Source organism: Poecilia mexicana, unplaced genomic scaffold (assembly GCF_051168715.1).
Source record: "Poecilia mexicana isolate PSO_F unplaced genomic scaffold, ASM5116871v1 scaffold_10, whole genome shotgun sequence".
NCBI lineage: Eukaryota > Metazoa > Chordata > Actinopteri > Cyprinodontiformes > Poeciliidae > Poecilia > Poecilia mexicana.
The window spans coordinates 22,959,597-22,972,053 of record NW_028263379.1 but is presented as its reverse complement, the minus strand read 5'-3'; the positions used below and the strand labels follow the sequence as shown (position 1 = coordinate 22,972,053).

Here is a 12,457-nt window from a genome sequence, read left to right as displayed (position 1 = left end):
CTGGCGATCACATTTTCTGTGGTAGTGCTTTATTTACTGAAAGCTGCGCATCTTCCTGCACCCCTGAAATGCAAGACAGATAGGCAATTGTGTGATAGGGGTATTTGGAGAGAGACTCGTTCCCCACAGGGAGAAAACATCCAAACACAAACGCCCGGTGCAGTGCGGAACATACAGAACGTACAGAAAGAGAGAAAAAGGAGGAAAGAGTGGAGCCATTTTCACTTCAAATGAAAAGCCAATAGCAATCATAGAGGGTCGCCTCATGTTCCTCCTTTCTAACACTTAAAATGCAGCCTTAACTTGCCTTGCTGGTTGATTTCACAGCCATTCACATTCTGAAACATGTGAGTAAAACAATTCGCATATTGGTCTTATTTGGAAGAATCCGCAAGTGTTGGCCAGGGTGCCTGCACATTTCAGTGAGGTAAATTTAAAACTTAGGGAAGACATTTTTTAATAATTTACTAGAGAGCTAAATGTTTTGCTTAAAATTCCTCACTAAAGGGTGCTTAGTGCCTTACATTACAACTTTCTCTGGGCAGCTACCCAAAAATAAATATGACAGGACGTGTGTTTGGGTCAGCAACCCACTTGTCCTTACTGTCCCTATTAGTGTAATCTTTTCACCTACCATTTATAAGCTTGGAGCTCCCAGCACATGATCAGAACCAAAGACTTCTGGATGATAGGCGAAAAATCCAGTTGCATTCTATTTAAGCACTTAGGATTGTCATCATGTCCTTCATAACTGAAAAGCTGGAGCATTTTTAATTTTTTTTTTTTTGGCTGTTTTCAAACAACTAACAAAAGAGTCACAAGTTGCACTTGAGAGAAGCAAAATCTGTCACGAAAAAAAAAAAGCAATTTATTTAGTGTCAAAAAGGTTGACCAAACTTCTCGTCTCTGCCCGATGCACTCACGTAAAGTAGAGATAGAAGAGAGAGATGGTTTTGCTCTTTTTTTATATTTTTTTAATGATTCCTGCTGAAAAATAAAAAGCTTGCAAAGAAGGGGACGAAAGGGTAACAGCAATTATTTTAATGCAGCTAAAACTTACTGAGTCCGGGTCGCTGATCGACACTTGCTCTGAAAAGCGCACTTTAGGAGGGTTGGTTCGCAGGCGGGCCTTTTTGGCTGCACTTATGAAGGCAGACTTAGGTGACTAAAAACATAAGGAGAGTGATGGTTACTCTGTGAAGCATTGCTGATTGATGTACTACTTACAAGTGAGTCATGACTTGCACTAAAAAGACATGCATTAAAGACCCAGCAAATAAATTGGGTGTAAAGTTGCAAGTGCAAGATTTAAATGCAAGCATCATCCACAAAAACAAAAGTTTCTTTATTTGAGATTTGTCTAACCTTTAGAATTGTATGTAGACATATCATAACTCTAGCTTCCAAATGATAAGATGCTTTATTTTAATGTTTGTTTGTTTTTTTTTATCTTTATGTAACAAACAACATAAAATCTTCTGCTGGTTCTTACCAAGATGAATTGTACATTTCTATTGTTTTCTGCAGGGAATGATGCATCCACATAAAAACTCTTGTTTATTAAAGTCTCATGTGGCTGTTTATGTCCCCACTTGGAGTTGTTGTGCAGGGTTACCAGGAAAAGAAATTACAGTGTACAGAGCAAGGTCATGAATACTAATGTACGTCCTCATTCTGCACCACTGGAACAGAACACTGCACTTTTGCTTAGCCGTACGATTCAAACGGAAAGGGAAAAAGAGCTGCGACTGACGAGGACAAGGAGGAATCTTCAGGGAGGAGGGGATGAAAGGGAGAGCACCCCATTGTATTACCTGATGGGGCTGCAGCACAGTGAGAACTATGGTGTCTTTGCAGCGTCTGTTGAGAGACAGCAGAGAGTGGACGGAGTTAGATAATGCCACACAGAGTGCAGCACTGAAAGAACAGTTTTTATCTGCTGCTTTATTGCTGTTCCTTGGCTGCAAAAGGACTGAGTCATCCACAGGTTTGCTGTTGATGCTGTGAGAAACTGTTTGTTCTTTTCAGTCCATCCTCTTTACCCGAGCCTTTAGATTTTTGTTCCCATTTGCCATTGTTGCTGGTCCCCTGACTTTAAGACCCTCTTCCTCCTCCCGCCCTCCCTCCCTCCTGGGACAGTAAAGGATGTTACCTTACAAGGTCTATGACTCTCTCCCGTGGCGCGTCGCTCACCGTCTCTTCGTTTATGGCCAAGATCTGGTCTCCAGGGAGAAGTTTTCCAAAGGAGGGGCCGTCTATTGAGAAAAGACATACAGTAAAAAAAAATATATTCTCATCTGACGAAGTCCCTCTTGTTCACGTCAGGTGTCCCTTTTTTCCAAACATACATGCTGACTAACCGGCAGAGACGGAGCGAACGATGACAGGCCTCTGGCTGCCTGCTATGAAGCCGAAGCCTTGAGAAGGGTGGCGCTTGATGGTAACCTGTCGAGCTGAAGGAGGACTCAGGGTGCCACTGTCCATACCATCGTGGCTCTCCTCTAACATGTCAGTGCTGTGAAGTAAATGCAAATTCAGAAATTCAGAATTTGCAAGTTCAGGCTCTTTTTTTTTTTTTTTTTTTTTGACACACATTGAACACATGGTGTCACTTTGCAATCCCAAACTGGGATGTATTTTGTTGGGACATTATGTGCACATTAAAAAGTGTGGCATTCAGCATTTCCGCATCAACATCTTGATAATAATCTTTTACTTCAAATGCAGCTGGCAGTCTTTTGGATAATGTCAACACCAGCTTTGTACATCTAGAGACTTCTGGCTCAGCTCAGACAGACTGTATATATCTGTGAACATATATTTTCACAGACACTTGATGGGAATTAGGTCTGGTCTTTGACTGGGCCATATTTGTGTGGATATGCTTTGATCTAAATTATTCCATTGCAGCTCTGGCTGCATGTTTAGGGTAATTATCTTGCTGAATGGTGAACCTCCAACCCAGTTTAAAGTCTTAAGCAGCCTCCAGCAACCTTTGTTACTGGACTGGTCAGTGCTTATCTCAGTTTTACAACAGCGTTCTGGCTAACGAAAAAAAAATAAAAAAATCAACACAACATGATGCTGCCACCACCTCATTTCATCATGAATTCAGTTTAATGTAGTTTGCAAAATGCAATATGTTACTTTTCATGTGGGCCCAAACATTTAATTTTGGCTTCAACCACATGTTTGCCACATGCTGGTTGTGCGCTCTTCAAGACAAACTGCAAATTGGACTTTATACTTTTTCTTCATCACTGATGTTTTTGTCCTTCACTTCTGTAAAGGTTTGTGTAGTCTGACTAATATGTGTCCCATCAACAGATTCTTCCACTAAAGCTGTTTTGTTTGGAAGCTAAACCCACTTTAAATTTCATGACAGATGAATCTCATGGATGTAAACTGTGAAAATCTGAGCAGGTTCAGGAAGCATCACTATTTGAAAAAACACCACCAGCTGACCACTGGACAGGAATAAAACAATGATTGTTTTATTGCTGATTTATTGATAGGCTGCTTGCAAACAATCTCCACCTTTCACATGCGTTCGTGTGTCCATCCTGGACCTTGGCCATTCCCTGAGAGGAGGGAGCAACATGGGACGGGGTCGCGCTGCAAAGGCTGCTCTCTGTGTCGCAATCATCCACCTGTTTCACGGGAAGAAAGCAGAAATAAAAACAAGCAGGTGAGACGTTCTGTTTTCTCACCCGCAACCAATCTGCCTCGTAAAGTTTTTCCACATAAAACAAACCGAAGTAAAAAAAAAATAAAAACAGAGTCAACGATGTTGGAAAAATATTTGCCTTAGGTATCTGGCAGCAAAACCCGCAATTATGAGGAACCGGCAGCACACAGAGGATGTAACACATTAAGGGCTCGGAATCTGACAGTTTCTGCCTGCGTGGACCGCACGAATGCTGCGAACCACACATGCTCTTTTACAGATGCCTGCGTGGGTGGCCGTGAAAGCAAGGCTACTGAAAATGTTTGGGGCACAAAAAAAAAAAAAAAAAAAAAAAAAAAATGGAAATTATTGTGTGAGAGAGAGCAAAACCAGATATTTATGCCCATATCCGCGATGATTGCTGACTCAAGATGAGACGCGGATTGTGATGTTAATGGTGCAGATGGGCTGGAATAGAAAGATGCAGACAAAAAGCTTGGCTGAACTATCCCGGGATTGTTATGCAGGGACACAATGTTGAGAGCCAATATCTCTCTGAGTGCCACAGTCAGTGAAAAAAGGGGAGGGCGAGTCAAAATGGTCAATAGTTTAGATTTATATTCTTCTAGGATGTTGCGCTTGTGCAGGGCTACAGGGGGGCATGGATTATGTACAGTTGCGTCATGCATCATTAATTTCTGCCTTGTGTCACTGTGTTAAATAAGCTTATTCCACATCAAGAAATGCATTACATTAAAAACATTTCTTATTTCAAAAATAATCATGTACAATATTGTGGGGAAAAATTTTTGCACCCTCAAGGATTTTATCTGGCTTTGCTTTCTGGTCACACTGACCTGTTACTTGCCATTAATAAAACCTATACAACCACGGTAATTTTTTTCAAATGATGATTTTATTTTTTTAAAGTAAAAAAAAAATATGGTTATATGTGACAAAATAATGCCTCTTTAGAATCAAGAAATCAGTTAAATGGAACATGTCTGACAACAGGAAGAAAGGTATGAAGCCATGCACTGATCAAATTAAATTCAAAATCAGAAAAGAAACAAAGTTAATTATGTCTGTCAGTGTCGATGAGGTTACAAAGTTATTTATGAAGGGGCGATATACATCAGGAATGCTGCAGTGTGTCAAATCCCACCTTTTAACACATGTTAAATGAGGCAGACTACTCAACTCCAGTTTGAGATAGTTCTTTGAGAGCTATTATCCTCAACTGGAGAAAATGTGAACCAGCGATGAACCTTTTCAGAAGTGGCAGGCCCAAATTTCTCCAAGAGCGCATTAACTAGTCATAAGAAAAGAGTTCAGAAACACATCTGAAGAACTGCAGGCCTCTCTTGTCTCAGTTAAGGTCATTGCTCATATTTTAACAATAAGAAAAAGTCTTGGCAAAATTAGACCCGTGGGAAACTATAGCTCTAAGACAAAAACACTTCTAACCAAAAAAAAAGAAGAAAATTGTCCAGAAAACATCTTGATCTCGATGATCCACAACACTTTTAGTAAGGCATTCGGTGGGCTGACAAGAGAAAACTCAAACTTCTTGTTATGGTATCTTTTTTTTAAAACTAGCACACAACTTCAGAAAAAGGAGCTCATGTTGACAGTGGTGAGGTGGTGGTGTTATTGTCTGACCCATAACTTTTTGCCAGTTATGGGTCTATATCATATGCCATAATTGATGAAGTCATGAATTTTGCTTTTTGACAGAAAATCCCGAGGGAAAATGTCTGACAGACACTTTGTGGTCTTTGGCTCAAGAGCAAGTAGGTTATGCATCAGGACAGTATTGTATTCTTCTGCACATTCAGAGTCTGCAAACTCTGAATGGCTCAGAAAGCAAAATGAAAGTTTTGGAGTGGCCTAGACAAAGTTCAGTATTGAATCTCATCGAGATGCTGTGGCAGAACTTTAAAAATGTTGTGCTTTGACGGGAGCAAAATGACAAATGGTTATTGTAAAAGCCACCGGTCTGGGATGGGCGGGGGAGAGGGTGATTACTTTTTCACATTAAGCTAGATTAGCTGGGATTGCTTTTTTCTTGTAATAAACACACAAAAAACATCTAAAAACTGCATTTTTTATTGCCTTTGATCGAGTTTGAATGCTACAAAAAAATGTATTTAATGATCTGAAACATGTGAGGGTGACAAAAAAAAAATCCAGAAGAAATCTGTAAAAATGGAAATATGTTTTAACCCATCTGTTTATAAAATATTAATTTCAAAGAATCTTTCAGTATTCAGAGTTCGTGTCTTTTTCACTGGCCTGCTATAGACATATCAAAGGTGCACAACGGAGATCAAAGATCCTACTCTTGCTTGTTCTGCCTCTAAAGAGGAATTGTGTCGTTTTGATACTTCCAATTTATTCTGGCGGAGCTGATGTTTCCCATCCTTCCACTCTCTTCTAATGTCATTTTCTTTCCACCATCTGTTACTGGAAGCAAACCCGTCCCGTACATCTTCCCTCTGACTGGCGGTTTGTGAGGGACGTGCAACGATTGCAGAGGGTTAAGTCAGAAACACCTTCAGAGCCTGATTTGTAATTTCAGTGATGAGAAGATGACCTTGCAGCGAGTAAGGAACACACTGGAACTAAAATAAAGCTGAAACGGTGCTCTGCCACCAACCTGATTGTTATCCAAAAAGATGTTTCACTCCTCCCCCTTTTCCTTCTTCGCCCTGTTTACTGTCCCGGGGCTTTTTGGATGGAACTCGGAGTTGGCAGCTTTAAATTCCTATCACAAGTTTTGGGGGGGATTAGTTTCAGCATCCAGAACGAGTGGAGCGGTAGGACCTAACAGATGGGAGGATGATAAAGGCGGCCAACGGCCACCGCAGCGTACACGTCTGCAAAGATAAACAGTTACTCAGCAGAGGGAGCAACCTTTCGCTAAATGAAGACACAGGGGAATTCTGTCAAGAAATGATCCCCAAGGACATTGGCAGGCCCTCTTGTTGCTATGGCTACAGCTTTACTACGCTCGCTGAAGCTGTGGTTGACGGAGGGCTAGTGGGTGAACGGCGATAGGGATGTATGAGAAAGAAAGCTAACCAGACACTCTTTGACTGCTCTGCAGCAACCATGGACAGATGCCAGCATTTCCTCAAGGCACTGGAGGTCAGAGCCTCTCGTACCTGCTTTGTTCAGGCGTCAGGGTTTGCAGCAGCTCGCCGAGCCTCGGGGTGTGGAAAACCGACCTTTCTCTTATTATCCCTGCGGGCCTGAACTCAAGCACGTTTGTCGTTGACGCCGTAACAAGGGTTGCCGCATTTTCATTCAGCATGTATGTTCCCCAGGGAAATTTTAATTAATCTTGAGGTCTTTGTATTTGTTGTTTTTTGTTATTATTATGAGCGTTATCCTCAGTTTCTTTTTTATACGTATAAATTTGCCTGGGTACATAAAGTGTCTGTGCAACTGTGAGGAAACAGCAGCTTCACATGAGATTTGCTTCTTGTTTTCTAAACCAATCAAAAGAAAAAAAAATCTAAATCAATTCCAATCACACATTCATACTATTAAACACTCTTTGTTTAGCTCCATTTAAAACAGAGAATTTTAGTGCAGTAAATGTTGTTTCACCTGTGGCCATATGTTAGTTATATTAGGGTAAGGAGCAGCAGTGCAGGAAGATCATCAGATTTTCCTTATTACATAACAAAACATGAGCACATTTTACGGCTGTGTTTGTTACTTAATTATACTTACATAAATTTCCTTTACCTGGTAGAATTACAGATTTGCTGCAAAATGAGTAGGAAACTTTCATAAAAGTGTTCAAATATAAATCTAGTCGATAAGAATACCGGCTGGTCTTTGAGAAACAGATGAACTGAGAACCATTGAGTATCAAGGTAAAAAAACAACAACAACAAGATTCTGTGTGAATACAGGACACTTGTTAATAACCAGCTTGTATTTTATAAGAATTCTTTATTTTTTTGTAGTTTCAAATAATTCTGACACTGTCGCATCCTACTCTGATAATACTGGAAAGCAGAATGCCCTGGATTCTCATCACAAAAACACGTCAACGCATGTAGAGCAAGACACTTAAAAGGTATTGTATGCCAGAAGAAACTTATTGTTTTTTCTTGATAAAGTTTCCTTTAAAGAAGAAAGTGTATCACAAGTGACCAGCCCAGGCATGCTGGTTGCCAGCCTATCTAAGGATGTTGTAAGTGAGTAAGTCTCCTTCTCATTTGCCCAGTTCCCACTGCTGGTCTACCATTATAAGCTGACTTACAATGACTAGGCTCCTGTGACACCGGATGGACAATAATAACAGGTAAGTAAGAAAGCGGATAAACCTGCGGCACAATAGGTAACTAACATGTGGAGGGAAAGTACAGGGTGAACCAGAAACACAAAAATAAACAGAACATTTCACAGACATACCCAGAAATGCAAAGGCAACAAATCACTAAAATACAATCTCTAAGTAGATCAGAATTAGGCAACAAAACAACATTTCAACAAATTGCTGCACATTCAACTTAACAAAAACTTAAACATCTTTATTTGGGTATTTTGACTGTTTAATATGGATATTAACTGGTTTGAGGTGATATACGATAGATAAGAAATTTAGGCATTTTGAGCTGTGTGAATTTTCAGATATTTTACTGAATTGTCTGTGGTAAATATTACTGAAAAAAAAAACACACCTTGCTCACTGGAGCCTGTTTTAAGGACTTAAAGTGAGCCACTGCTCACCCTGCTCTTTTAGTGTTAGTGTGCGCATTGGACATTTTTGGAGTCAGCAAAGGACCTTCAAGAAAAAGAAAATGGTTAGTCTTACTCAGAATTTTGCTGATTCAAGTTGTCGTCCAAACAACAGGACTGAGATTCATGGCTACGTAAGGCACAGAAACAAATGCTTTCAAAATAAAACTACTTAACAAAATACTGATTTCTGCCTTGCAGTAGTTGCCGTTTCTTTGTTTAATTGATACATCAGTCACAGATATAAGGAATCTATTTCAGTTCCAGTGAGCATGACACTTCATCATGGCACCTTTAATTATCCGACCACTTTCTTGTTACGCTTGAGGAGTTTCTTTTTACTCGTTTTACCCCAATAACGACTGTTAATTGTTATACCCACTGATTAACTGTGTTTCGTAAATGTAAATGCCAGAATTATAAATTGTAATTTGTTGCAGAGATGAAATCACGTTTGAAAACTGGGATTTGGGTGGCACTAATTGGAAACTGGGGAGAGCAGCGAATAACTGCATCTTATGGGATCTTTGACTTTGGAACGCAGACAATTGCTCATTACTTATTATTCATTATGTACAGAGATAGTTGGTATTCTCCATGTTAGGTCAGACACTTAGAATTACATTAACTGAATGAGAATGAAGCTAACCAAACAGATATATTTAATATTTTATGTTTAGGTCAAACATATCTTTTTTTCTTTTTTTTTTTACTACAGCATCACAGAAAAATCCTTCCTCACTCTTGAGTTCAAGCTTCCAACTTTTCGTATTAAATGCAGCAAATCCTTGATATTGGAGAAATCCTATTAGTATTACTAAGGAGGCAAGACAATAATCTCTCCACTGTACTGTGAAATGAGCCTTCCCAGACAAGAAGAAGAAGAAAAAAAAAGTCTCTACCTGTTTGGCCTCCAGTAGTTTTACAAATATAAACACAACGTGGGGACCTGACTTCAATATGCTTTGAGCTTCAAGTTTCACTCAGAAATGTGGCTTTTTGTTGACATGTTTTGAGATTTGTGTCTTAAAGTAATTGAGGGTTTGGACTGAAAGACTCAAACGAAAGAATCCACTGGGAGTGAACTTTATCCTGTTACATGTGAAGGCTGACCCTGACAGACGCATGAATCCTACAAGAAAGCAAAACCTATTCCTTCTTCAATTGGAAAAGTGATGTTAGAAGTAGTCCCGTGGGTCCTCTCGGATCAAGTTTCCGCGGTGTGTTTTATCCGGACAATTGGATCATTTAAAATCTTTGGCAGTCCTCTGACTAAAATTGGATGCAACTCCCATTGTTTTATCATTTTAATATCCTGTCCTGTCTCCCGCCATTACTTCCGTTTTATTCAGTGCGCCAATGAAGACAGATTTATTATTTGAGACGCCCGCATTGCCCTTTTTAAACTTGAAATGATTTAACTTTTCTTTACGTTAAACTTGCTTTAGGTTTTTTTCTGATTCATGGGAATAGATTTACAGGGATATATCCTCCCTTTCCCTGCTGCCCACTAAATATTAAGAACTGAATCTCTGTTAGTCTTAGTTGTCTTGATGTTAACGCAGATGTCATTGCTTTCCTTTGAAAAATAATCATAAATCATGTTGTGGAGATCCAGGTTTCACCCACAGTTTATGTATTACCTCACTCCCATCACTAACTTCATTTATCTCTTTGCACAAATGTCCTTTACAGATTGAGCCAGATTAAGTCCATTTATCAAGCTCTGCAAACCTTTTTATCGCCTTCCCTTTTTGAAGTTGCTGCACATACTGCAGCTGTTTTATAAAAGTTTTGCTGAAGATATCCCTTGAATGTTTACAGACATTTGTGTGACTTCTCAATTGTGTTGTCTAACCACACAATGGTCCGCTTTGTTCTTTGAGCACTCAATGTAGAACCATGCCGTACAAATGTTACGTCATGCTAAAATTTCATTTCATAAATTAACATTGTCTACCTGCCTCCATGGGAACAATTACTACTCAAACATCCTTAGTGTTGCATAATGGCTGATTGCCTAATAACGTTTTGCCCTCTTTTTCATACAAAACAGCAATAAACCATTGAGGCATGGGTTCCATCAAACCTCTGAAGATCGACTGAGGCGTCTGGTGACAAGATGTTAGCAGCAGATGCTTTAAGTCTAAGACATTTTGTGTTATTTTTCTCCTCAAATCGTTCCTGAACTATTTTTGCTTTGTGGGAGGGCACATTATCCATCTGAAAGAGGTCTCGGCCATGTATTATTTCCAAGAAAGGGTGTAAAAGGATCTGCAACAATGCTTAGGTAGGTGGCTGAACATTGCCCAGAGCATCACACTCCCACGCTGGCCTTGCCTTCATCCTATAGTACATGCCGGTGCCATGTGTTCTCCGGGTAAGTAATGATTATACCGCCAACATGCATGCAATCTAAAGGAAAATGTCACTTATTGAAACGACAGAATTTTGTTCAGTTTTCTTGGTCTAGTTCTAATGTTTGTGTATTGGTGCACAGGTTATTAACATAACGTAGTCTAGTCATACAGTTCAAAGAAAGTAGCATTAATGGTTTGTTGTCAGTCATCACAACGGCAAACTACTGAACATGAAGTGATTTTCAAGAGTTGACTGTGAGCTGACAAGGAGTGGTGAGAAGGTAATAAAAGCAGGCATAAACAACAACTGCAAAGGAGGAGAAAACAAGGAAAATCTAAGACTATTTCTCATACATACAGAAAAAATAACTAAACATAAAGAATTGGTTTTAGCTGCAACTGAAGACAGCGGGAAGAGGCGTCCCTCAGGAGGATTTTCGTAGACGCTGTAACTCATCGAACATGCTGGCGTCTTGTCATTCTGTTCTGAACTCCAAACTTTCTCTCTGTCTTTTTCCTCCCTCCCCGGTGAGTCACTTTGTTTTTTTTGTTGTTTTTTTTCAGCACATTGATCAAGATGAATGATGAATGACAGCGGACTAACTTTGACATAAACTCTCATGCATTGCTAGGCATTTGTGATGTGTTTGTGCTGCTCATGATATGAACCGTGAAAACGGTTTATACAGCTCATAACATGGACAGAACAAAATGATGTATATGCCTACTTCACGCATCAATAATTAAAAACCTCCCTCGGAGTGCATTTGCTGTGTTCTGTTATCGTGACAGAGGATTTTTGAGGTGTTCTGTTGTTTGTACTTGCAGATTATGTATAAACAGGCATGCTGTGCAGCATGATAAATGTTTTACCAGGGGTTAGATCGCCAGGAAAGTAAATCTTAGATGTCTATTCCATCCACACATGGCTGCTGCTTTCACTTGCCTAGTCTTGACTCGTCCACTGGCTTTGCGCCGTGGATCGTCACTTACTGTGCCCTTAAAAGTGTGATTATTCACACAATTATCCCTCCTCATTATGCAAAAAATGTATATCTCTGAACTAAGAAGTGATATATGTATTTTTAATGTTATAGTGCCTGAGAATATTGTCATTCTTTGCATTGTTTTCAAATGTTCTCATCATGCAACAAAATACTTCAATTAATTTAATTTATTCTTTATTTTGATAGATCAACCAAAGGGAGCAAATAACTGTGAAGTGAAAGGAAAAATAATGAATGGTTAAAACAAACAACAAACAACAACAACAACAAAAAGTTTACAAGTAACATCTAAAATATGTCTCGTCTTTGTTGTATTGAGTTAATACTTTGTAGAAATATGTTCTGCTGCATTTAGAGGTGCAAATGTTTTGGGCCGTGTCTACCAGATTTGCAAATCAGTTTTTATTTCTCATGTGACCAGCGTCTTCTTTCAGATGACTGTTGTATTCTTGACATGACATGTGGCATTTTGTGACTTTTTTGTATTTCTTCAAACTATGTCCATGTGCTGTCTGCTGTGTTGGTCTTTATTATGTTGCCTGTTCACTAATTCTCTCTAGTAAATATCTAAGTCCATTAATACAGTGAAACACTACATACAAGTGTATGTACAATTTGATTGCATGTTAACCATCACAGTTATTACTGGGAAATATCAGAAACAT

The 12,457-nt window shown here is 39.3% G+C and overlaps 1 protein-coding gene across 1 annotated transcript in view; it reads right to left on the bottom strand.

Annotated features, from left to right (window-relative positions):
* frmpd3 (FERM and PDZ domain containing 3) overlaps nt 1-12,457 on the bottom strand; it is a 44,094-nt gene that overhangs the window by 13,113 nt on the left and 18,524 nt on the right. Inside the window, exons 2-6 of the mRNA XM_015001156.2 lie at nt 3,538-3,650; nt 2,361-2,515; nt 2,153-2,255; nt 1,815-1,860; nt 1,061-1,165 (exon numbers count right to left, since the gene is read on the bottom strand). Coding sequence (XP_014856642.2) covers nt 1,061-1,165; nt 1,815-1,860; nt 2,153-2,255; nt 2,361-2,515; nt 3,538-3,650 — 522 coding nt within the window. The remainder of the gene's footprint in view (nt 1-1,060; nt 1,166-1,814; nt 1,861-2,152; nt 2,256-2,360; nt 2,516-3,537; nt 3,651-12,457) is intronic.